Source organism: Bison bison, unplaced genomic scaffold (genome assembly GCF_000754665.1).
Source record: "Bison bison bison isolate TAMUID 2011002044 unplaced genomic scaffold, Bison_UMD1.0 scf7180017864105, whole genome shotgun sequence".
NCBI classification, from domain to species: Eukaryota; Metazoa; Chordata; class Mammalia; order Artiodactyla; family Bovidae; genus Bison; species Bison bison.
The window spans coordinates 221,689-249,295 of record NW_011494677.1 but is presented as its reverse complement, the minus strand read 5'-3'; the positions used below and the strand labels follow the sequence as shown (position 1 = coordinate 249,295).

The 27,607-nt window shown below is 36.0% G+C and overlaps 1 protein-coding gene across 1 annotated transcript in view; it reads left to right on the top strand.

Annotated features, from left to right (window-relative positions):
• ADAM9 (ADAM metallopeptidase domain 9) overlaps nucleotides 1–27,607 on the top strand; it is a 92,986-nt gene that overhangs the window by 24,979 nt on the left and 40,400 nt on the right. The window contains exons 5-12 of the mRNA XM_010838755.1: nucleotides 4,982–5,058; nucleotides 6,044–6,239; nucleotides 7,733–7,798; nucleotides 8,755–8,826; nucleotides 11,721–11,890; nucleotides 14,668–14,749; nucleotides 15,254–15,387; nucleotides 23,493–23,664. Of these exons, the coding sequence (XP_010837057.1) occupies nucleotides 4,982–5,058; nucleotides 6,044–6,239; nucleotides 7,733–7,798; nucleotides 8,755–8,826; nucleotides 11,721–11,890; nucleotides 14,668–14,749; nucleotides 15,254–15,387; nucleotides 23,493–23,664 (969 nt within the window). The remainder of the gene's footprint in view (nucleotides 1–4,981; nucleotides 5,059–6,043; nucleotides 6,240–7,732; nucleotides 7,799–8,754; nucleotides 8,827–11,720; nucleotides 11,891–14,667; nucleotides 14,750–15,253; nucleotides 15,388–23,492; nucleotides 23,665–27,607) is intronic.

Below are 27,607 nucleotides of genomic sequence, written 5' to 3'. Positions count from 1 at the left end.
GCAGTTAGGTATTATCTGTTATTATTATTATTTATTTTGCTATAGTTTTCAGGAGAAATATTTACCCCTGTTAAGCATGTATTGTTTTTCCTCTGAGTTTTGTTAAATTTTGCTAGATGGAGTTGTGTTAGTTTTGTACTTTTGCAGTACTCTGCAAATAAATAGAAGGCAAAAGCTTTATTTTAGATGATTTATGAGACTTTTTTAAAAAAAGGCAATGCTGACTTAGACCTATCCTTTTCTGGCCAATTTTCTGATTTTTTTTATCTTAGTGTTCTGTTTGTTCGTTGTTTTATTTTATTTTATTTTTTTGAAAAGTGCGTGTTTTATTTGTTTTATTGTTTGTCTGGTGTTGAACAGCAAAATAGTAGAGCAGTTTAAATGTATTGATAGCATTATCCGGACCGCAGATCATCCATTCATCCATCCATCCACCCAGTCATCCTTCTGAAGATTACTATAGCATAAGACCAAAGACCACATAATTTATGCAACTCAATGAAAGCAGTGGTTTTTTAAAAAGGCGTTCTTTTTCTCTTGGAGAGGTTTCTTGGCCTGGATTTTGGTGACACACTGCTTGGACTTGATTCCTGTGTCTATTATTTATTTGCTGGTCAAGTTTCTTTAACCTGTTTGTGCCTTAGTGTCCTCACCTTAAAATGGTAATAATAATTGTAACTTCATGTGGTTATTAGAAGTTTAAATGAGTTAATACTGGTAAGATATTTACTAGTCAGTCTAACAACTATGAATTCAGTAAATACTTTTTGTTGCTATTATTGAAAGTTTATATGCTTAAAACTGCTAAAAATAGATTCAGTTACATGGAAATTTATGCAACTTTTATAAAGTATTGTGATTTAATTATGTTTTCTTGAGTGTTTGAAAAATATAAACTAAGATGAAGCCTTTCACTTATTGGCTATTGAATATAGATAATTTCAGATAGATAAAAATGGAATAATTCTGAATTCAGATAGACAAAATTGTGACTGTGGATCTGAGCTAGCAATTAAAACTTTGGTACTAGGATTTTTCTGTGTGTGATAACATTGTGAGATATCATGGTGACATAGACATTTAATGTTAATAAAATGCAATTAAGTTGGACTCTGTGGGAGAGAGTGAGGGTGAGATGATATGGAAGAATGGCATTGAAACATGTAAAATATCATATGTGAACTGAATTGCCAGTCCAGGTTTGATGCATGATACAGGGTGCTCGAGGCTGGTGCACTGGGATGACCCAGAGGGATGGGATGGGGTGGGAGGTGGGTGGGAGGTTCAGGATGGGGAACACATGTACACTCATGGCGGATTCAAGTCAATGTATGGCAAAAACAATACAATATTGTAAAGTAAAATAAATAATTAATTTAAAAAATGCAATTAAGTCACACTGAAAAATGTAAATGCTTTCCCTTGTGATTCTTCTATTTAAATTAATTTGTAAATCTCTCATGTGGCTTTCAGCATCTTTTGCAAGGCCATATTTTTTACAAAGAAACACAGTTTTAATAACCACTTGATATGAGTTGCTGTGTGAAGTCAAAACTCCAAATTAGTCTTAGACCTTTGGGTACCTTGCAGTTCATTCAAAAGTGCCTTAACTAACTCCCTCTTTGCTCTGTAAAGACTGCCCCAAGCTCTCTGGCTCTTGTGGTAGGAGGTTATTCTCAAATAGTTGTGAGTACTTCTGCTTCCAGTAGTTGAGTATTTTCGCGTGTAGTTTGTGTGTTTCCAAACTGTGTATGCCATTTTACCTTTAGTATAATCATCAGATGCAGTTAGGTGTTTTGCAAACTTGCAAAATAGGATTTGTTGTTTTTTTAAAAACTAAATGGAAGGTTTTAGAAATATTTAGTAAAACCAAGTTATTAAAGAAATAACATCAAGCTGGTAGATTAAGTGATCAAGTGCTAAATTTCAGTCATGTCAAATGATGAGCCCTTCTATAGTAATTGAAGTGAGAAGCTTTACTGACAAATTTAACTTACAAACTTAATTTTGTGAGTTACTGTGTTACTATTTTGTAAGTGCTACCCCATCTGTAATAGAAGAGATATTTTTTCCCCCTCTGGTGAGAAGACAAACTCAAAGCTAGACTTTAACTTCAAAGTGCTAGAAAGAAAAACAGTGGTTGTAAATAACCCCACACTGGAAAAAGCTGTAAAATGTTGAAATTTAGCCTGTGTTGTTTAGTGCATAATTTTTAAATTTTTTCAGAAATTCTCACATTAGTTGCAGGAATAATAGGAAAAACAGTCATGTAAACCCTTCACCTACATTCTCCAAGTGTTAACATTTATCATACATACTTTATCCTTTCCTCTCTATTTTTTCCCCCTGAAAAGTATGTTATACACCTGGTGTCCCTTTACCCTTTAAATACTTCAGTGTAAATATCCTAAAAGCAAGAACTTCAAAAGAAGTCACCATAGTATAGTTCTCAGCATTAGGAAGTTAACACTGAAGCAATACTGTTACTCAATTACAGACCTTATTGATATTTGTTTTAGTCCATTACCCTAATGATGTACTTTATAGTGAAAGAAAATTCAAGTTCATGTGTTGAACCAAGCAGTCTTCCATCCCTTTTAGTCTGGAAATCCTTGGTCTTCCCTTGTATTTCATGGAATTGGCATTTTTGAGAAGTATAGGCTGACGTCTTGTAGAATGTCCTGCAATTTGAGTTTCTGTGATATTTACTCACAATCAGATTCAGGTTATGCACCTTTGGCAGGGATCCACCCTGAAGGGTTCCCTGTATCATATCATGAGCATGTCCTGTAATTAGCTTAGTTTATCACTGACAGTGTTAACGTTAATTATTAAGGAGTTATCTGCTCAATTTCTTCTCTGCGAAGTTACTGTTTTTGCTTTTTTAGTTAATCTTTTAGGTAGATATTTTGAGGCTTTGTAACTATCCCATTTACTCACTGGCTTCAGTATTTAATATTTGCCTCAGTTGTTATGGTGGTTGTTAAAATGGTGATTTCCCTAACTTCATCAGTGCCTCTGTATACATTGATGGTTTCTCCTACAAGAAGAGTTTTTCCTTCTTATGTGTTTACATCAGCATTGATGCACAGGTTCTTACTTTATCATGAGTGAAATTGAAGTCTTTTCATTTATATAAGGGCATTTTTATACCTTTTGTGAATTGTCTGTTCAACTCTTTTGCACCATCTTCTGTTGGATTTAATCTTTCCCCTTTAAAGTTTCAAAGTTCTTTGTATTATACTATAGTACAGTTTTAGCTATGATAAAAGTTACAAATAATTCCCTCTAGTCTGTGAGTTGTCTTTTTACTTTTTCTTGGTGTTTCTTTTAATGTAGAAGTTTTAAAATCTTTTTTATTTTCTTAATGCAGTAAAAATGATCAGTCTTTCCTCCTGTTACATCAAGATTTTGAGTGATAGAAAGTCTTTCTCTACACCAGGTTAAAGAGGAATTAAGCTATGTTTTCTTTTAGTTCTTGCATAGGTTCATATTTTTTAGTGGTTCAATTCTTAATCCATTTGGAGCTTTTTCTTCTTTTAATTTTTTTCTTCCGTATGAGTGCACATGTATCTCCCCATCCTGAACCTCCCTCCCCACCCCATCCTGCAGCTTATTCTTATGTATAATGTGAAGTATGGATCTACTTTTATCCTTTCTCAAATGTCTAATCCGTGGGCTGAGCACCATTTTTAAAAGTGCATCTTTTCCTCGGTGATTTGAGATAACCACTTTTATCATATAAGGTTCCACATGTATTTTGGTCTGTTTTGAGAATGTGTTCTGCTCCACTGGTTGGTCTCTCAGTTAATGCACCACCAGGACCCTACTGTTTTAATTATTAAGGGCTGATGATATGTCATAGTATCTGGCAAGTTCAGTCCTCCTCCTCCTCCCCTTGGCTGGTTTTTTTTTTTTTAATGCTTTACAATTGTTTTAAAGAGGAAAAAAAAAATCTCCTTGTGTACTAAAAAAATCTGATATTAATAAGTGATATGCTTATATTTGGAGAAGGCAATGGCACCCGACTCCAGTACTCTTGCCTGGAAAATCCCATGGATGGAGGAGCCTGGTAGGCTGCAATCCATGGGGTCGCTAAGAGTTGGACATGACTGAGCGACTTCACTTTCACTTTTCACTTTCATGCAATGGAGAAGGAAATGGCAACCCACTCCAGTGTTCTTGCCTGGAGAATCCCAGGGACGGGGAGCCTGATGGGCTGCTGTCTGTGGGGTCGCACAGAGTCGGACACGACTGAAGCAACTTAGCAGCAGCAGCATGCTTATATTTCCACTGGTCAATTTCTTGCTCAAAACGAAGAATAAAGAGTCTTTAATTTATCAAGATGGTTAAATGTATAACTAACAATAATAATATAATCAATATGCTTAAGCAGAAAAAGAAAGTCAAAGTCACTGTTTTTGCCGTGTGCTGAATTGTTTTCCCCCTTGGTGTCATTAGTCTGTCACAAGGTCCTCTTCTGTATTGGATTTCAGTTGGCTGCTGTGGTGTCTTCTTAACCTGTGATTGAAAATGTTAAACATGACGTTATGCTGCCTCGTTCCGCTTCTAGGTTTAAAGGTTATTGGGGTAGAGTTGTTTGTACTTAGTATCCTCTGGACTGCTGCCTTAAAAATTTGGCAGAAATTCAAATTCTTTGTACCCATAGGGTGATAGTAGACAGTCTGAAGATAGTCCAAAGAATGCCGTGTGATAATTATGGGATGCCAATAATAGAAATGGAGAAGGAAATGGCAACTCACTCCAGTATTCTTGCCTGGAGAATCCCATGGACAGAGGAGCCTGGCGGGCTACAGTGCATGGGGTGTCAATAGTCAGACACGACTTAACGATTAAACCAATAATAGAATAAAAAGTTTAGTTGATTGGCCTTAAATAACTTTTGGTTCTGCACTCTCTATGATGATTTTCAGCAAGGTAATACTATTTTGAAATTGACACTTTTTTTTTAATCATTTAGAATCATTGTCATTATCGGGGATATGTGGAGGGCACTTACGATTCATCCATTGCACTCAGCGACTGTTTCGGACTCAGGTAAGGAACTTTCTTTATCAGCATTTTTTCATTCCCTTAATTCTTTTCCCTTTACCTATCTCTGTCTCCAGATCAAGTCATTTTAGGGTACTTAAATTTAGATTTTACTTTGATGTTGCTGAAGGTCTTTCTAACAGTGTTTCAGATGTCCTTCTTGGCATGTTTATTTAGGACAGTATTACAGGTGATGAATTTTATTACCTAAATAAAAAAAAATTCATTTTTTGAGACCACTAAATAAATTTTGCTATTTAAAAATAAAGCATACTTTAAATTTCTGTCACCTTTTAGGTTTATATAACTTTTACTTCTGTTCTTTTATCTAAGCCTCATAATGACTGTGAAAAGGGGCTGATCGCTTCCATATTTAGGTGAGCAAGCTGAGGTTCAGAGAAATCATACCATGTGTCAAGTGAAGTGATAATAATATTAAATTTATGAAGGGCCTGGCAATATCACACTGGACTGGTTGGTTGGTTACATGATTGATTGAACTAATAAATATTACTTTAAATTCTCAAGCAAACTGTATGAGATGGCGATGAGTACTGTCTCCATCTAAGCTGTGACACTTGTAGAACAATTACTGTGTACCAGGCAGTGTCCTAAGTATTTTTTGTGTTCATTAAATAGTTTTCAGGACAACTCTAGGAAGAATGTCTACTAAGGCTAGTAGGAAACATTTAGGATTCAAACTTTGGTCCTCTGGCCTCCAGACTTCACACTTTAAGCCACTATTCTGAATTGCCTTTCTTTATACAGTGATCTCACAGAGGGATTAAGTAATTTTCAGGCCAGTTAGTAGCTGTCTTGAGCTTTTAATTTAGGGCTGCCCGACTCTAAAACCTCTATTTTTCTCAACACCATGTTATCCCTTCTTACATATGTCAAGAATTAGGACTTGAATTCATGTTTCTTAATTCCTTTTCCTGTGTATTTTTTTTTTCCATCCTAAAAAACTGTGTGTGTGTAATACAACACTTAGAGGCTTGCTGCATATAGAAAATGTGAGTTATGGGATTGAACCCCTGCAGAACAGCTCTCATTTTGAGCACATCTTTTATCGAATGGATGATGTCCACCAAGAGCCTTTGAAATGTGGTGTTTCCAACAAAGTAATGGAAGAAGAAACCACAAAGGATGAAGAAGAGGAGCATCCTAGTATCACTCGGCTCCTTCGAGTAAGGAACTAATGTATTTCTTCATGGCTCTGACTCAGGTTTAAAAACAATCATGTATTTGTGCATTAAACCAATACCTGTTATTACTGTGTTTTTGCCAGCTTTGTGCCAGACATTGTGATGGGTACCAGGGGATAAAAAGATGAGTAATATGTAGTTCCTGCCACCAAGTTGAGTACAGTCAGACTTCTGTGTTTTGGAAACAAGAGCTTAAGTCTTAAACAGTAACTATATTTCTTTTTGTCATTGCTCTCTAATAATCCATTACCGTGACTTTGAGAGAGCAGTGGACTTTTTAATGTGAATACCCTTTACACAGACTGGAGCTCTAAAGTGAGAGAGAGGGAGAGACAGAGAGGGAAAGAGAGAGATTGAATTTTAGGACTTTAATGATCTCAGATGTTTTCCTGGGGCACTCGTGGTATCCCTGTTTTGAGACTTCTTTAGGATTCCTTGGCTTCCTCTTGACAGGGGTCTCTTAACCTGAGCTGTTTCTGGGACCAGAGGAACCTCAGTTGCAGACAAAGGCAGCTTTCTCTGTAATGAGATGATGTCGCTGTGCCTCTACAAGAGGCTTGTGCTTCTTCTAGAGTATTTTAATTAATTCATACTAATTTATGGCATTGTTTTCATCATCTGTTCTGACATTCATTCTTTTGATTCTTGGATGGTTCTTTTTAAGTTTAGTCATTGGAAAACACTTAAATTTTAACTCATTCTATACTTTACATGGGTGCTTCCCAGGTGGCGCAGTGGTAAAGAATTTTCCTGCCATTGCAAGAGATGCAGGAGAACGTGGATTTGATCCCTGCGTCAGGAACATCCTATGGGGGAGGGCATGTCAGCCCACTCCAGTATTATTGCCTGGGGAATCACATGGGCAGAGGAGCCTGACGGGCTACAATCCATGGGGTTGCAAAGAGTTGAACACAATTGAGTGGCTGAGCATATATGCACAGTTTATGTAAGTTTTTGAAAATCACAAAGCTACTCATTTTTTAAAAGTAGCAACCTTGTATGTCAGTGCAAATTGTAACTCAATAAGACTGGAAGGAAAAAAATAAAGGAAAAGAACAAGAAAATAAAGTGCAGATCTTGTCCTTCCTTCTTGGGTTATTAGCAGATACTCTTTTTTCCACTCTTGACAGAGTAGTAGGTCATCCAATTAAAATATACTTGTATGTGTGTATAGTTTTGATATTAGAGAATCAATAATTCATCTTTGGAAACTTGAATAATTCATGTTATCTTTAGGATTTTTCTCAGAGCACTACAGATGGCATATATCACTTTTAAAAACACATGTTTTTTTGCCTTATTGATGTAGGATGTGTTAAAAATCATTTTATGAAATTCTTAGCAGACATGAAACAAGTGATAAGATCATCGTGTGTTAAAAATAGGAGTCTTATATGTAGTCGTCTTATATGTAATCTGAAGATATAGTCTTTTAACTTTTTGCTTTCCTTTATGGTGTTTGTGTTTTTTGACAGAGGAAAAGAGACATCTTGCCACAGACCCGCTATGTAGAGTTGTTCATTGTTGTAGAGAAGGAAAAGGTAGGATTGGTGACAGTTTTTCTCTTTTTTCATAAAAAGAAGGTGAGAAGTGAGGATCCCATGCAGGAAATATGAAATATATTTGTATTGATTTTTATTAAATGACTTTTCCCTGTAATATTTATACATGATATTCATAATATGTCCAGAACTGAATGTAGCACTGACATTATCTCTACCTTTATTTTTACTGGTGATGTTTTTCCACTGTTTCTTTTGGGTGATTTGCAAATGTTAAACTTCTCCCTTCTTAGGAGGGAGCAGAGTTTAGATGATAAGTTTAGAAGGGAACAGAGGAGAATGAGTCAGCTTAGCATTTATTATTTATTTCATTGTACAGGATAACACATGACATTTTCCTTATTTATACTTAAGACTGTGCTTTACTCAGCTAAGAAAAGTTACGTAATTTATTTCAGCATTTACAAGATTATTAATTTTAGATATAACTGCTATATATTTTAACCTATAGATTATTTGAAATGTTTTATCTGACTTCCGCCAGCTTTGCTGTTGCTGTGAACCAAATTGTTTGCAGAAACTTAACACAACTGACAAGTCCTTTTTTGTAATCTGCAGAGGCAGTTTTGAGAATCTTTATGGTTTTTAAAAAAAAACCCTTATTGTATATAGACTGGAAAATAACAAGCCATACTTTTAGGAGATAGAAATGTATTCTTATTTGTTCATTATAGGTTCATTATCCTCAAGTGTAGAAAGAAGCATAAGGGAATGTGAATAAGCATGAACTCTGTCCCTGATAATGTATTAAAGGTTCCAGTAGAATATGATGGACAAGTGATAAAAAAAGGAGACTTGAAATATTTTTTCTCATTACTTTCTCCACATAGGTAGAAAATGGTTTAAATAAAATATTTGGATTCTTATCTTGAGATTATAGAAATTTTTTTCTTATATTGCTTTGGTGATCATGAGTTTTCTTCTTTGCCTTTCAGTATGATAACATGGGAAAAAACCAGACTGCAGTGCGAGAAGAGATGATAAGTTTAGCAAATTACTTGGATAGTGTAAGTTTACTTTCTATCAGCTGGGATTATTCTGTCCTTTCCTCTCACAGCCTCTGAATAGAATTTTAAAATTGTCTAATTTGGGGCTCTGATTATTCTAGAGGATAAGTAACTCAGTCTTTCTGGGGTTTGCTCTCGAATTTGTTTTGTAACTTTTCTATGTTTAAAAGGAAAGTATAATTTTAGAGAGAGTGAGACAAATAAGAGATTTCAAATTAGCATCTACTTTATCTTTAGTGTTGAGGAGAAATTCATCAGTTGATCTGAGAAAGAAATGAGAAGTTTATTTGAGCCAAATTTGAGGATTATAACCCAGGAAGAGCATCTCAGAAAGCTCTGAGAACTGTTTTTCCCATTAGAAGTCAAAGCACAGTTATATAAGTTTTTTTGAGACAGAGGAATGTGCATTCAATGAGGTATTATTGACAGTTTACACAATCCAGACCTAAGCATCATCATGGCCCTAGCAAGGTCAAGAAGGAATGTTATCTTTAAGGAGTTGCCTTTTTGATATTAGGAGAATGCTGCTGTTTATGACTGAGCAGGTATTTCTGCCAATGGAGAGGTTTGGTTGATGCCTTATGCAATATACAAATGCACAGTGGGGTGAGAGAGGAGGCCAAAGGGCAGAGAAAAATTTTTCTGTGTAAATTTTTCTTGTCTTGCCATAAAATATGACTTTTATTTCACAATAGGTAGACTGAGGTTCTCTGGCACTTATGCAGAGATCTTTGAATTTTTGCTGAGAGACTTATTTTAAATAAGGCTGTCTCCTGCTCTGAAACTATATATGACTCTGTGTGTGTGTGAGAGAGAGATAGAGAAGAGGGAGGGATTTGATTTGAGATTTTAGAGTTTATTCATCTAGTGGGAGATATTGAAGAATTAATGTTCCTTTTTAAAGTTTTTATTGGAATATAGTTGATTTATAATGTGTTAGTTTCAGGTATACAGCAAAGTAAATCAGTTATACATATACATATATCCACTCTTTTTTTTTCAGATTGTTTTCACATATAGGCCTTTACAGAGAATAGAGTTTCCTATACTATACAATAGGTCCTTGTTAGTTTTATATACCGTGTATATGTCAGTCCCAATTTCCTAATTTATCCCTTCCCCCCTTATCCCTTGGTAACCATAAGTTTGATTTCCTCCACCTTACTCAACTTCTGTTTTGTACATAAGTTGATTTGTACCCTCTTTTTTTAAGAGTCCACATGTAAGAGCGTGTATCATACTGAGTGAAGTCAGACACAGAAAGACAAATGTCATACAGTATCACATTTGTCTTTGGAAAAATTTAATCTCTAATATGAATATGAATACCAAACATAATAATGATGATGATGATGATGATAGTGATAATGTCCTACTGAATGTTTATAATGTACTAAAAACTGAGTCAAGTGACTTATATTTATTAACTCATTTATTCCTCACAGTATCTCTGTGAAATAGAGATGAGTTCTATAAACCTTTATCTGAAACCTTTGGGGTGCATGCCATTATACTTTTAGATAAGAGTTTAGAAAGGTAAACTTGTTCACTATACAGTATATGTATAACATGTAGTTCACTATGTATTGGTATTACTTTACACCTTCAAAAGGGTCCTGGGGGAGCACCTTGTAATCTAACTTATTGATATTTCTGTAGTGAAATGTATGAATATTTATATTAAGTGAACTAAAGGTGAACAGTAAATAAGCTTTCATTAGTTTAGGGAAAGGTTTGGATCCAAAATACCAAAAACTTTAAATATCCAGAGTTTGTCAGCTTTTGGAATGGAAGATAAAAAGGATTTCAAACCTTTGTTACTTTTGTTTTGTGAATGAGGAAACTCAGACCCTTGAAAAGTTAGAGTTCCATTATATTGAAGGAAACATTTTTGATAAAGAGGAATCCTATTTTTAAGTGGGATGTTACTTAATTATAAGTTCAAAGATATTCTCATATTCTTTATTATATTACTTTTATTGAAGTGTAGTTGATGTACAGTATTATATATATTACAGGGGTACAATGTAGTGATTCACAATTTTTAAAGGTTAAACTCCATTTATAGTTATTATATTGAGTTGGCCAAAAGGTTCAACTAGTTTTTTTCATACCTGTTTATGAAACACCTGACAGAGCTTTTTGGCCAACCCAATAAAATATTGGCTATTATTCCCTGTGTTGTACAGTATATGCTTGTATATCCTTGTAGCTGATAGTTTGTATTTCTTAATCCTGTATACCCTCCCTTCCTTCTCCCCACTGGTAAGCACTAGTTTCTTCTCTATATCTATGAATCTGTTTCTCTTTTGTTACATTCACTAGTTTGTTGTATTTTTTTTAGATTCCACCAAGAAGTGTTGATGTTATTTAGTCACTAAGTCGTATCCACCTCTTTGCAACCCCATGGACTGTAGCCTGCTAGGCTTCCCTGTCCATGGGATTTCCCAGGCAAGAATACTGGAGTGGGTTGCCATATCCTTCTTCAGGGGATCTTCCTGGCCCATGTCTCCTACAGTGGCAGGGAGATTCTTTATCACTGAGCCACCAGGGAAGCCCTCCTATAAGTGACACCATACTGTATTTGTCTTTCTCTGTCTGACTTATTGCACTAAGCAATATACCCTCCAAGTCCATCCATGCTGTTGTAAATGGCAAAATTTCATTTTTATGCTTGAGTAATAGTCCATTTGTGTGTGTTTGTGTGAACCCAGTCATCTGTTGACAGACACTTAAGTTGCTTCCAAATCCTGGCTATTGTAAATAATGTTGCTGTGAACATTGGGTTAAATTTATCTTTTCAAATTAGTGTTTTGTTTTTCTCAGATATATACCCAGGAATCGTTCTCATATTCTTTAATAAATTTTGTATATTTTTATATTTTTCTTCCCAGATGTACATTATGTTAAATATTCGAATTGTGCTAGTTGGGCTTGAGATTTGGACAAATGAAAATCTGATCAGTATGGCTGGAGGTGCTGGCGACGTGTTGTCGAACTTTGTACAGTGGCGGGAAAAGTTTCTTATAACACGTCGGAGACATGACAGTGCACAGCTAATTCTGTAAGTGATTTTTTTAAAAGGTACTCTTTATGATATGGTCAGAATAATAATTTTTGCTTTTTTCTTTTTTTTGCAATCATATTCTCTTAAAGTTTTTGAGCATTCATTTAAATGAGGAAAAAGTTTGATTTGTAGAATGAGTGCAGTGTTCTAATAAGACCTGTCTGTTGGATCTCTTGTGACCTTTATCCCACGTCCTCTTCCTCTTTCCCAGGTATACTTCCTTATTTTAGTATGGCATGTTTTCTAGTTTCTTCTTGTGAAAGGATATATTGAAAGAAAAAAGTTCTGACCTCGTTCATGTCAGAAAACGTGCTTTACAATGTCAAAACAGAATTTAAAAATTATCTCTGGTATACCAGAAACAAAATATACTTTAATTTAAAAAAATTATCTCAATTTGACCTCTGATTATCCTAGTGCTTAAGTAATTAATTGTTTCAGGGCTGTGCTTTTTCATTTGTTTTGTACATTTTAGGTTATTTTGTCAGGTCTAACATTTTTGGCATGAATCTTTTTCCTTCAGAATTTTGAAGGCATGGCCATTGGTCTTTTGACTTCCAAATTACTGTTGGGAAGCCTTAATTCATTCTTTTTTTTAAAAAATCACTTTAGAATGGGTGAATTTTTTTGTACGTAAATTGTATCTCAGTACAACTTCACTGAGAAACTTTAATGCATTCTGTTTCCTGTTTTTTAGTATATGCCTTTTTTTTTTCTTCCTTTCTGGGAACTTGTAGGATCTCCTCTAGAGGTTCCCAGACCTCTAAATTTTCTTGATGATATGCTTTGGTGTAGGTCTTCTATCACTCATTGTGCTGTGTTCTTAGTGGGTAATTTCAGTCTTGAAAATGTAGTTCTAGGAATTTTTCTCAAATTATTTTGTAGGTGATTTCATCCTCTTTATTTTTATTCTTCATTCCTTCAAGGATTCCTTTTACTCAGCTGTTGAATTTCTTGTGGTTGTCCTCTAATTTTTTAACTTTTGTTTCCTTTCTTCTCATTGTCTTTTTGTTCTGTTTTCTGGGATATTTCCTTAAATTTACCTTCTAAGGTTTTTGTTGTGTTTCTCATTTCAGCTATCTTATTTTTAATGCTTAATAGCTGTTTTTGTTTCCCTTAAAATTTTTATTTAGTCAAATTCTTATTTCATGGATATAATAGTGTTTTTAAAGTCTCTTTGCCATCCTTCTGATATATTTTAAACATTTTTCTTTTTTCTACATAGCATTTTCATGGTACTATAATAAAACTTAAGCTTATATGATTAGTTAATACAGATATATTCCAAAAGCTTATAGCAAAACCCTCACTTAAAATATAAAAAAAATTTTATTCTTCTTAGAAATTTTCTGGTTGATAGGCTGACTTTTTGCCAAAAAATATTTTATGTAATAATTTTTCCCTCCTTCAATGTTGAATGGTACCTAAAATAATTTTTTCTGAGGTGAAATTTCCCTTGATTTTATTTTATTTTTTTTGTCATATGAGTTAATTTAGAGTAAGGCACTGAGAATGCCTACATGGATTTTTATGACCCCATAACCACAGAAGCTTGATCCTGACATTTCGATAAATTTTTAGTAAAATTGTAACCAGAAGTGCCCTCAAAGCCCGGCAGTGAGTATGCCTTCTTGTTCACAAAAGACCAAAAGGAACGGACAACAAGCACTCCCTGTGCTTTGCCCAGCCACACCTACCAAGCTGTCTCTCTCTGTTTGGTCTTTGACTGCCATGTTAGAGGTGTTTCTCAGATATCTGATAATCCCTGATTGGTTGAGAATGGGATACTAAAAAGCCTTTTTTGAAGCATTGAGGACATAAATGCGGCTCACTACGGGGTGATCTGGCTAAAATGTTTCCATAGCAATCCCCTTATGTCAGTATCAGCCTCTTGTCCTGGCTGGTCAGGTGTCCCAGAGAATGGTTTATTCATTCATTTAAAAGATGTTTGTTATGTGTATAGCCTAGGCCCTTGGTTATGGCAGTGAACAAAAGAGACAGTTCTTGCTCTCATGGAATTCATACTGTGTTGAAGGAGATTTATCTTGTAAGATAAATAAGTATATATATTGGGTCAGCCAGAAATTTTGTTTGGGTTTTACCCTAACAGCTTATAGTGTGCTAAATAACAATAAATGGTAAAGAGGAAAAATAAAGCTGAGAGGGTAGAGGTAGAAATATTGGAGGAGTGAGGTTGAAATTTTAAATAGCATGGTGAGGAAGGCCTCAGTGAAGAGATGACCTTTGTGTAAAGACCTGAAGGAGGTGAGGGAGTGTTATGGGTGTATATTGGGGAAGGCACAGGGACCAGGTCCTGAGATACAGGTGTGTTCCCGATGTTCAAGGAGCAACCTGGAGACCATTCTGACTCTTCTGTTCTCTGTGCTCCCTGCTCGCAGCCTCCTGTATGAATATGCCATTGGGTTTGTTATCTGTCTCTTTCCACTAGAATTTTTGAATAAATAAATATAATGCATTTTAGGAAGGTTTTTCATCTAAAAGGTAGAAAACAAGTTGGTTTGATATATCTAATGTATATCTTCATTTGTCTGAAAAATGAACTTGTAATGTCAACTTTCACTCTCTGAAGATAAAAAAAAAGATAAGGCTTTAATTGAACTCTGATTTTTAAAGTGCTATTTATCTTTGTCATTTTTCTCCCAGTTTTTATAGGTTTACCAATTAGTTTAAGATTACCCAAAGAAATAGGAGCAATGTGTACCTTTTTTCTCCTTAAGTACATTTTATAACTTTTCCCTGTTCTCTTCATTTAGGAAAAGAGGGTTTGGTGGGACTGCGGGAATGGCGTTTGTGGGGACAGTCTGTTCAAGAAGCCATGCGGGTGGGATTAACGTGGTATGTTTTCTTCTTGACACCTTTGCATGTTTGCATTATGAAATGTCCAGTAATCGTTTATTTCCTCTCCTAGTCCTTACAACAATATTTTGAGTGTTACAAGGGCCATAGAAGATCTGTTCTTGCCCTAGAGACTGGATTAAGTTTTCTAATACTTATTATATGATCATTAATGCCTCACTTTTCATGAATTAAGGAACAGAGACTCCATCTGAGGAAATTAAGTTAGAACCATGAGCTTGTTTTCCCATCAACCACCATGAATAATCTATTGGCGCTCCTGATCTGTTGCTTAAATGGTCGACCTCCATCATCAGTATGTTAAGTCACACCAGTTTCTTACAAGACTGCAGTGTTTACAGTCTGATGTTGGTTGCTTGCTTTATCATGTCAGCTGTCAACATTGTAGTGGTGAATCTCCTTTTGTGAAAAAGTAATTTTAGAAACAAAAAAATAATCCTTTTTGTTCAGAAACTTAATTAATACCTTCCTGTGTTTGGACAGTTTGGGCAGATCCCAGTGGAGAAATTTGCATCCATTGTTGCTCATGAGTTGGGTCATAACCTTGGAATGAGTCATGATGATGGGAGAGGTTGTCACTGTCCTGTAAAGAGCTGCATCATGAATTCAGGAGCATCGTGAGTAACTGAATTCTTTTTATTCTTCTTCCTTTTTCTTTTTTAAAACCATTTATTGAACATTTGTTTAATGCTAAAAATAAACAATGAATGTATTGCTCATCAGTACTCAAATTTCTGGGAGGAAATCATTTGCCATGTTCTGTAAAACATCAGTATGAATTTTCTTTCATCTGAATGATATAAGAACCCTACTCTAATTATTGATTAATTCATCTCATTTAAATTAATTTAATTTGAAGTATAGTTAATATAATGTGTTAACTTCAAGAGAACAGCAGAGTGATTCACTTGTAGATACATGCGTATATGTGTGTGTGTGCTCAGTCCCTCAGTAGTGGCCAACTCTGTGACCCCCTGGACTTAGCCCACTAGGCTCCTCTGTCCATGAGATTTTCCAGGCAAGAATACTGGAGTGAGTTACCATTTCCTTCTCAGGGATCATGCTGAGTTAGGGATCTAACCCACATTTCCTGTGTTTACCTGCATTGGTAGGTGAATTCTTTACCACTGAACCACCTAGGAAGCTCTATGCACACACACACACACATTCTTTTTCTGATTCTTTTCCGTTATGAATTATTGCAAGGTACTGAATATAGCTCCCTGTGCTATACACTAGGTCTTTGTTGTTTACCTGTGTTATATATAATAGTGTGTGTATGTTAATAACAAATTCCTAATTTATTCCTCCCCCCTGCCTTTCCCCTTTGGTAACTATAAATTTGCTTTCTTTCTGTGAATCTGTTTCTGTTTTATAAATAAGTTCATTTGTATCATTTTTTTAGATTTCACATAAATGTGATATATGATATTTGTCTTTTTCTGTCTAACTTACATCACTGAATATGATCATCTCTAGGTCCATCTATATTGCAGCAAATGGCATTATTTCATTTTTTCTTATGGGCTCATGGTATTCCATTATATACATACCACATAAATACATACACACACACGGCACATCTTTATCCATTTATCTGTCGGTGAGTATTTAGATTGCTTCCATGTCTTGGCTGTTGTAAATAGTGTTGCTATGAAAATTGGAATGCATGTATCTTTTTGAATTAAGAGTTTTCTTCAGATATACATCCAGGAGTGGGATTGATTGCAGGATCATATGAGAGCTTTATTTTTAGGTTTTTAAGGAATCTCCATATTGTTTTTCATAGTGGTTGCACCAGTTTACATTCCCACCAACAGTATAAGAGAGTTTCTTTTTGTTCACACCCTCTCCGGTGTTTATTATTTGTAGACTTTTTAATGATTGCCATTCTGACTGGTATGACTCATTGTAGTTTTGATTTGTATCTCTCTAATATTTAGCAATATAGCATCTTTCCATGTGCCTGTTGGTGATCTGTGTGTCTTCTTTGGAGAAATATCTATTTTAAGTCCTCTGCTCATTATTTGATCAGGCAATTTTTTTTTTTTTTTTTAATGTTAAGCTGTATGGGCTCTTTGTATGTTCTGGAAAGTAATCCCTTGTTGGTTGCATTATTTGCAAATATTTTCTTCCAGTCTGTAGGTTGTCTTTTTGTTTTGTTTATGGTTTCCTTTGCTGTGCAGAAACTTTAAAGATTATTAAGTCCTACTTTTGTTTATTTTTTGTTTTTATTCTATAACCCTAGAAGAGGAATCCAAAAAACATTGCTGCAATTTATGTCAACAAGTGTTCTGTTCTGTTTGCCACTAAGAGTATCTGGTTTAATAGTATCTGGTTTTACATTTAGGTTTTTAATCCATTTTGACTTTATTTTTGGTGTTAGAGAATGTTCTAATTTCATTCTTTTATTACATATAGCTGTCCAGTTTTCCCAGCACCATTTATTGATTAGACTGTCTTTTATCCATTGTATATTCTTGGCTCCTTTACCATATATTAATTGACCATAACTGTGTGGGCTTATTTTTGTGACTTTCTGTCCTCTTCCACTGATCTATACGTCTGTTTTTTTGTCAGTACCATACTGTTTTGATGACTGTAGCCTTGTAGCATAGTCTGAAGCCAGGCTGTGTGATTCCTCCAGCTCTATCCTTCTTTCTCAAGATTGTTTTGGCTATTTGGGGTCTTTGTGTTTTCATACAAGTTAAAATTTTTTTTTGTTCCAGTTCTATGAAAAATGCCATTGATCATTTGATAGGAATTGCATTGAATCTGTAGATTGCTTTGGGGAATATGGTCATTTTTAACAATACTGATTCTTCCAATCCAAGAATGTGGTATATCTTTCCATTTGTTTTTGTCATCTTCAATTTCTTTCATCAGTGTCTTATTTTCAGGGTACAGGTCTTTTGCCTTTTTAGGTAGACTTATTCCTAGATATTTTATTCTTTTTGATGAGATGGTAAGTGAGATTGTTCACTTAATTTACTTTCTGATATTTTGTTGTTAGTGTATAGAAATGCAACAGATTTATGTGCATTAATTTTGTATCTAGCAACTTTACCAAATTCATTGGATTGAGCTTTTGTAATTTTCTGGTAGTGTCTTTAGGATTTTCTGTTTATAGAATCATGTCATCTGCAAAGAGTGACAGTTTTACTTCTCTTTCAATTTCAATTCCTTTTACTTCTTTTTCTTCTGATTGCTATGGCTAGGATTTCCAAAACTATGTTGAATGAAAGTGGTGAGAGTGGGCATCCTTGTTTTGTTCCTGAGCTTACAGAAAATGCTTTCAAGTTTTCACTATTGGGATGCTAGCTGTGAATTTATCATAATATGGCCTTTATTATGTTGAAGTATATTCCCTCTTTACCCACTTTCTGAAGAGTTTTTGTCATAAATGGATATTGAATTTTATCAAAAGCTTTTCCTGCATCTATGGAAATGATCATATGGTTTTTATTCTTCAATTTGTTAATGTGATGTGTGACCCAGTTAAAAAAATTAGGTCATTTGTATTTTTGTGGAAGAGCTGGATTTGTCATGATTACAAATCTTGTCTTTCCTCAGGGTATGCTGACAGCTATCACTTCAGTAGGGGATTGGGACAGAAGATGGGGGTTCTGGAGCTAGAGCTGGGTATTTATTTGATGGCACTTCCTCTCTGCTCAGTGGCCAATATTGCCTTATTGGAGGTGAGGTTTGGTCCCAAGTTGCCAGAGTACAAGCCCTGAGGGTTGGGTCTTAGCCCGCTCTGTTCCCTTTACATGTGTGCTACCCCCCACTCTCAGTACCAGTACCCTCTGCCCAAAGGGGCTGGTATGACACTTGGCATGGGTCTGGGCATGAGCTGTGGCAATCTAACCACAGAAAGAGATCCACAAACAAAGGCAGTTTTGTTTCTTTCCTAATATGTATGTATTGCATTTCCTTTTTTATTGCATTAGATAGGACTGTCAATTTTGCCTGATACTAATATACCTTCCACAGATTTTCTTTTTTGGTTGAGGTAGTATATATTTTCTATTCCTTTACTTGGAACTTTTCTTTATTCTTATGTTTTAGATATATGCTTCTAAACAACCTACATTTAGGTTTTGTTTTATAAACCAGCTTGGAAATATCTGTCTCTTAATTGAATCATTTAATCTGCTTATATTTAATATGATTACTAATGTACTATATTATGTAAATATAGATGCCATTGATTATGATACCCTTACAGCATACCACTTAGAATGAAAAATGCCAATTAAATTAATACAAATTGTAAGATGAACTCAGAGTATTTTAAATGTTTAAAGAATATATTTTAGAAAAACACATCAAATTTGCTGTGTTATGACTGTGGATTTTAGTTCCCTGCCCAAATTTTCAAGCTTCTCATTTTTGTCTCTGACCAAAGCATGCAGAGATTTTCTTTTTGGGTAGTTATTGTTTGATAGTTCTAGTATCTGGAGACTTTATTGAGTTTATCTGTTTTTTTTCTCATGGTGTCTTTTCATTTTTTTTATAGTTGTTCTCATAATATCTTGTGTCTTCGTGTTATGTTTTGATAATGCATTGGACATTGTATTTGAACAGGTTTTTGTAAGAATAATTTGAGAAGTAAGATTATGTTATCCTTAGTGTATTAAATCTCCTTTTTGAGGACAAATTTCCCACCTTCTACTTCCTATGCTATTTAATGAACATTAGTTGACTGTTGGAGAAGGCAATGGCACCCCACTCCAGTACTCTTGCCTGGAAAATCCCATGGATGGAGGAGCCTGGTGGGCTGCAGTCCTTGGGGTCGCTAAGAGTCGGACACGACTGAGCGACTTCACTTGCACTTTTCACTTTCATGCATTGGAGAAGGAAATGGCAACCCACTCCAGTGTTCTTGCCTGGAGAATCCCAGGGAGAGAGCAGCCTAGTGGGCTGCCATCTATGGGGTTGCACAGAGTCGGACACGACTGAAGCGAGGCAGCAGCAGCAGCAGCAGCAGTTGACTGTTAGAAGTTGGGCCTTATAAAATTTTTTTAAATTTATTTTTATTTTATGTTGGAGTACAGTTGTCTTAACATAGGCCTTTATTTTTGATGCTAGAGTTTTCCCAGATAATCAGTTGAAGCCACCGCTGTTTAAAAGGTAGATAATCTAACTTTGTAATGTAATTTTTATTATTTAAGATATTTGAGGGACTTGGTAGTATTCTCCTTACACACTGCTCTTAGATGCCTGGCCGTATGAGTGGTGGTCTTCCTGGGAGGTGTGTTTTCTAGAGACAAGTCTTTCTTAACTCTGCCCTTCAGTATTATCAGAAAGCCTCCATAATCAGAGTGCTCTTTTTTTTTTTAATTAAAAAAATTTTGTTTTTTGCTGTCCACATTGTGTGACATGTGAGATCTTAGTTCCCTGACCAGGGATCAAACCAATGTCCCCTGCATTGGAAATGCAAAGTCTTAACCACTGGACTGACAGGGAAGTCTCCAGATTGCTCTGAAAAAAAAAAAAAAAATATGAGTGCCATCACTTAGAATTCTTTCTTAGGACTTCCTATTCCTAGGCTATGGGGATTAGGATGGTAGTGGTGGAATTGTGTTCTGGTTATTTCCAGATTAGTCATTAGTCATTAGTCTAAATGACAGTTGATTTTTGTGGGTCATATCCTGATAGACCACTTCCATTCCTTTTACCTTCTTTTGCATCAGTTTTATAAAACTCACTTCAATGTGACGGAAGAAATGTAGAGATGCTGTAGATTAATATCTTAGTACCCAGAGGTGATAGATAGAGAGTAGGAATGCTTTAATTGGTATTAAAGCCAAGAAAAGAGGAAGCTCATCCTTCTTGTTACATTGGTGACGGCCAAGGATGACTAGGGAAAAGAATATGTTTGTTTTATTATCCAAAGTGTTTGTGAAGGCCAACATGGAGATGTTTGTTGTTATCTTGGTTTACTAAGCTTCATAAGAAGTGGTGAAAATTTTGTGATCCTTCTCAGTACTATAGTCAACTTCCTTGTGTGTGAAACAGATTTTTTTTGTAGATTGCTTTAGAATCACACAAATAAAACATTGTTTCTATGAGAAAATGTGTCCCAAGGACTGAATAACAAGTTTATTTCAAGAATAATCTGTTTAGGAGTGGTGCACTCTGTAGATTAAAATTAGGGACTCAAGTATAGGAAATACACACATGTATGCACAATTCCTGTGACTATTAGCTAATTAATATATTCTTAGATTATTGAAGAATGTAAGAATATACATTGTTGCACGCACTATGTTGCAGGCACTTGTATTAACCATATAAAGAACAATAATAGGAAATAAGAAATTAAAAAACGACTTGCTTGTTTATCAGATAATTATCTTATGCTCTAGTTTGACATTTCCACTTGACATCCATTGGACTCAGACTCTTGTTGCTTCTAAAACCTGCTCCACCCCCATCTTCTCTGTGTCAATTAGTAATAATACCTTCTTTCTAGTTGCTGCCTCCTGTGCGATTTTCCTGCCTAGCATAGCCAATCTGGTGATCTTATTAAGACATAAATCAGATCACGTGGTTCCTGCTTTATGCTTTTCATTGTGTCACTCCCCTGCCTTATTTCACTTATCGTAAAAAGTCAGATTCATGCAATGGCCTCTTCCCACCTTTCTGATTGTACCCTCACTGCCTTACTCCACTCCAACCCTACTGACTTCCTTATTTGATCCTTTAGCACAGCAGGCAGACTTCTCCCTTAGGGCTTTTGCACTTGCTATTTCTTCTCCCTCTAATGTTCTTCACCCCAAAAGCCAGTTTTCATTCAGTTGTCCCAGTGTTTGAAGCACTTGTTCTGACAGCTCTTTGAAAAACTCTACTCTGGTCACTCTGCCCCCAACAAAGGTCACCCCCTTTACCTCCTCACCTTTTCCCCCAGCGGCACATATCTTCTAATGTATTATTGAATTTATTTATCCATTGTGTTTATAGTCTGTCTCACTCAGTAGAATGTCACCTTCACAGGGGTGGGGATTTTATTTTTGGTCTGCTTTGTTTACTATTTTCTCCCTTGCACAAAGAAGAGTATCTTGTACATAATAGATGTTCCACAAATATTTGTTGAAGGAATAGACATTGTTCAAAAGGGCTCTTTCTCCTCACAATGTTCTTAAGCAGAGAGTAGCAAGAAAAAGAAGAATATGGAAAACAAGTGTTTTCATTATTGTGGGAAATCTTGTGCTAGGTCTTTACTTACTGTGTGACTGCTTTCCAGTCCTAAGAGCCAAGAGGCAGGACTGAATACTTCCTGGGAGGCTCTGGTCTGGTTAGCAAGGGAAGAGTTTGCCAAGAGGACAAGGTCTCCCAAGAAAGGATCTGTTTCTTTGATTCCCTGGATCTACAGAAGACATGGAATTGATAGGAATGTCTTCTCAGTTGTTACCATGTAACACAGTTCTCTTCCCCACGGCTGGCACCGTTGCTCAAACCAGTGAAAAGGAGATTCTTTCAGGGCACCAGATGCCTCTGATAAACTTTTAATATGACTTGAATTTCTCAAAGGTTCTTGTTATAGATGAGTGTTTCCCACTAGTCTTCAAAGTGAAAATAGCCAATGGGACTATCTAAAAATACTGTTATTGAGTAAAACAATAACTAAAAGAACTCCAGCAACACGTAGAAACACATCAAAATTGTATTTATATGAATATCACATGGGGCTTCCCTGGTGGCTCAGTGGAAAGAATCCGCCTGCAAACAATGCAGGAGATGCAGGTTCAGTCCCTGGGTCGGGAAGATATCCTGGAGGAGGAAATGACAAGCCACTCCAGTGTTCTTGCCTGGAAAGTCCATGGACAGAGGATTCTGGTGGGCTAGAGTCCATGGGCTTGCAAAAGAGTAAGACACAACTTAGTAACTAAACAACAACAAAATAAATCTATAGTCCAAATTGGACCATTTCTAGAAGCCCCCATTTCTAAATTCTTAGAAATTACCTCAAATTAATTGGAGGCAATTAAACCTCAAACTGTGGCTGAAATCTGCACCAGTGCTTGCTGCTTCTCTTCTAGATGATGAGATTTATGATTTTGTATTTTCTGTATCTTCTGCCATTTTATTTATTTATTTTTGGTCACACTACATAGCTGGCAGGATCTTAGTTCCTGCACCAGGGATTGAAACTGAGCACTCAACAGTGAAAGTGTTAAGTGAAAGGGTTAAGTCCTAAACACTGGACTTTCAGGGAATTCCATGTGCCATTTTATTTACTTCTTTTTTTGCAAGTAGTCAGTTTCTTTCTTTTTTATAATTTTTATTTATTTGTTTATTTTTGGCTGTGCTGGGTCTTTGCTGTTGTGGGGGCTTTTCTCTGGTTGTAGTGAGCAGGGCCTACTCTCTAGTTCCAGTGCACACGCTTCTCCTGTTGTGGAGCACGAGCTTTAAGGCCTGTGGGCTTCATTAGTTGTGGCACATGGGCTCGGCAGTTTCGGCCTCTTGGTACTAGAGCACAAGCTCCATGGTTGTGGTGCACGGGCTTAGTTGCTCCACAGTATGTGGGATCTTCTCAGATCAGGGGTCGAACCTGTGTCCTGTGCATCGGCAGGCAGATTCTTTACCACAGAGCCACGAGGGAAGCCCCCCTCTGCCATTTTAAATATTCACTTCCTGTTGGTTGAAGACATGACTTAAGATTTTCAAAATGTTTAATTGCTATGACTTAAGATCTTTTTCTTTGTGTTTATTACAGAGGTTCCAAAAACTTCAGCTCTTGCAGTGCAGATGACTTTGAGAAGTTAACTTTAAATAAAGGTGGAAACTGCCTTCTCAATATTCCAAAGGGTGATGAAGCCTACAGTGCTCCTTCCTGTGGTAATAAGTTGGTGGATCCCGGGGAAGAATGTGACTGTGGGTCGCCAAAGGTCAGTGTAACATGTGATGTTTGCTTTGCAAAGTTACCTTGGGATTTGCAAAAAATAAAATAGCTCACTTTGCATGACTCTAGCATAGTATGGATAAACTCCAGGAGTTGGTGATGGAACAGGGAGGCCTGGCATGCTGCGATTCATAGAGTCGCAAAGAGTCGGACACGACTGAGCGACTGCACTGAACTGAACTGAGCATAGGAGGTAAAGTAAAATTTAGTGGCAAAATGAAGATTGGTATTTTGCTTGTGGGACTATGTTCCTGGGGGGTTGATTATCCCTTCTTTCCTAGAACATAACCAATGGTGTCATCTGTTCTGGTGTCCAGGAAAGTGCCGTGTTTATTTTTCTATTTTTGCTACCTTCTACCATTTCTGTTATGGTTATTGAGTCATTTATTTATTTTAAAGAACGACTCAGTTTTTCACTTGGCTCTTTACTTGTAATGTTCACTATTCTGTCACTGTCAGAAACATTTATTGCAGAAACATTTGTTTAGTTGACCTCATTTCAATAGTAAATTGAAGCTGGCCCATTCTGCAGAATTCTTGGTTAACAGAGTTCTTGCTACTCAAGTTAGCATTCTCCCTCTGTTAACCTTCAGTTCACCTGCTGCTGTCTGGCTTTCTCATACCTGTTAACCACACCTAGAGCCATAAGTCTGGACCCGTCTTTATTATTAGTGTTCTGCATATCAACCATTTTCCTGTCAAAATGGCCTATTCAACACCGCCTAGACAAGGCTTAGGAGGAAAACAATTTTTAATTACATTTAAAAAATTAAAAAAAAGTTAAATTTAAATTTTAAAGGAATTGGTTCAGTTGTGTGTAAGCTTTACTATATTCTCAACTTTTTCCACAAGTGGAATTTCTTTTTCCTTGCCTGATCACACAGTGCCTGGCTTTTGCCAGAAGACTTCGCATTCTAGAAAGGCAGTATGTTTTTCTTTGTGTGTTCGGTTTTATTTTGGGGCCATGCTGCATGGCATGCAGGATCTTAGTTCCCTGACCAGGGATCAAACCTGGGCCCTTGGTAGTAAAAGCACAGGGTTCTAACCACTAGACTGCCAAGGAATTCCCAGGCAGTATGTATTTTATGATGAAATTGTAATGGGCCGTCATTGCACTATTCCTGCACGTTAGCAACCTCTCCTTAATGTTTTACATGGTACGATCCTCTCAGTAACCCTTGGAGATTCATTATTTCTTTATACCCTCATTTTCAAGTGAGGAAAATAAAGGCTGACTAGGTTATGTTTAATCTCTAAATTAATGTTACACTGTTAGGATGACTAAGCTCTTCTTTCTAGGCATTCTCCTTAATTATTTTATATGTTTTGATTTCTCCTGTTTACTTCACTATCACACTAACTGAAATAGTCTGTATTTGCTTTTTGAACTTTTGTACTACAAATTACTCTAGAAAAAAGTACCTCTTCCCCTTCAAATATCACAGTTATTTTTCTTGGTATTGAAATTTCAAATAGTAAGCACAAGCAAAATTCCCTTCATACTTTTATTTCTTCCATATATTTTTTTAACTTCCTTCTGTGGTAATTATTCTTATAAGTTTAGTGTGTTTCTCTACAGATTTTATTCTGTGTTTATAGATTTATGTACAGTATGTATATTTGTATCATAATTGGGTTTGTTTTAGGATTTTATCTTTTTTACATAAATAAAATCTGACTTAGTATGTTATGTAGAATTTTTTTCTATTAATATATTCTGGAGATTTTTTTCCATGTCATTGTTATTTGCACATAATCCTTTGATCTGTTGACTAATATTTCAGTATAAGGAATATATTATGATGTATTTTACCATACTCTCATTAAAGACAGTCACTCACTGTACTTAGTATTTTTTTGTAGTGAACAGTATATCCTTGTATATGCCCTGTGTATGTGTGTGTGTGTATATATATATATGTATATATATATACAGAAGTCTAAGATAATTACATAAAGGTAGAATTATTGAATTGAAAAGCATGTTTTTTTAATTTTATTAGAGACTATCAAGTTTCCTGGAAGAAGGGTGTGTTGGTTTGTACTTTTGCCAAAAGAATGTCGTGGCATTTAGTGCGCCCCGCCCGCCTCCCCCCGATAATTTTGTAACTGAGCAAGGTACACATTTTACTCCTGTTTCAAGATTTTCATCATATAGCCCCTCTATGTTCTATTGTTTTTTTCTAGCATTTTTGTAATTTAAATTTTTTATATAAACTCTATAATTGGTGGGGGGTTGTCATGTGGAGAGTACAAAACCATTTAAAATAGTACTTTCACCATAAACAAAATTCCTGTATACATAGTCTGTTTCCTGATTCTCTTTTCTTTTATGAAGCTATCTGTCTGTCTTACATAGTATTTTTGAAAAAAAAAAACTAACAACTTTACTGAAGTATAATTGAATATAAGGTAAAAAAAAAACCCCAAATTCGGACTTAGATAAGAAAAGGCTTTATTCAGAAGAAAGACTGTTGTAACAGGGAGAATATGCTGATCTCAGAAATCTGGAAGCATCTAAAAATCAAACAAGAAGATTTTTCTTTTGTAGGGTAAAGGTGGGGCAAACGTAGATAAGCAGAATCTTTTACTGGGAAGCTGGATAAGCAAGGGCAAATGCCCAGTGAGGTCTCAGAGGAAGTTGTCCTGTGGTCTGGTGATTTCCAGGAGAAGCTGATAAGGGGTGGGGATACTTGTCCTCAAGTACTTGGGGGAGGGGCAAGTATCACCAAATATATTTTTTTGTGCAGACAAGTAGAGTTCAAGGGTCTACAGGAAAGAAAGAAGCCTCACTAAAGTTTGGTCAAGACAAAGCAAGAAGAAACAGGCAATTATGAACACTTGTCAACAATGAACTGCACCTGTTTAAAACATGAAAGTTCTTTTTAAAAATTATTATTATCATTTTTTATCTTTATTTTGATTTTCTTATCATACTGCATGGCATGTGGGATCTCAGTTTCCTGACCAGGGATGGAACCCATGCCTCCTGTGTTGGAAGTCTCAACCACTGGACCTCCAGGAAAGTCTCCCTTAAAACATTTATTATTGCTGTTATTTTTAATTTATTTATTTTTATTATTTTATTTGTTCTAATTTTTAAATTTGTAAAAGTTTTTCTTTCTCTTTTTGCCACACAGCATGGCATGTGGACTCTTTGTTTCTTAGTTCAGTTCAGTTCAGTTCAGTCGCTCAGTCATGTCCAACTCTTCGCGACCACATGAATTGCAACACGCCAGGCCTCCCTGTCCATCACCAACTCCCAGCGTTCACTCAGACTCACCTCCATCGAGTCAGTGATGCCATCCAGCCATCTCATCCTCCGTCGTCCCCTTCTCCTCCTGCCCCCAATCCCTCCCAGCATCAGAGTCTTTTCCAATGAGTCAACTCTTCACATGAGGTGGCCAAAGTACTGGAGTTTCAGCTTTAGCATCATTCCCTCCAAAGAAATCCCAGGGCTGATCTCCTTCAGAATGGACTGGTTGAATCTCCTTGCAGTCCAAGGGACTCTCAAGAGTCTTCTCCAACACCACAGTTCAAAAGCATCAATTCTTCGGCGCTCAGCCTTCTTCACAGTCCAATTCTCACATCCATACATGACCACAGGAAAAACCATAGCCTTGAATAGATGGACCTTTGTTGGCAAAGTAATGTCTCTGCTTTTGAATATGCTATCTAGGTTGGTCATAACTTTCCTTCCAAGGAGTAAGCGTCTTTTAATTTCATGGCTGCAGTCACCATCTGCAGTGATTTTGGAGCCCCCAAAAATAAAGTCTGACACTGTTTCCACTGTTTCCCCATCTATTTCCCATGAAGTGATGGGACCGGATGCCATGATCTTTGTTTTCTGAATGTTGAGCTTTAAGCCAACTTTTTCACTCTCCACTTTCACTTTCATCAACAGGCTTTTTAGTTCCTCTTCACTTTCT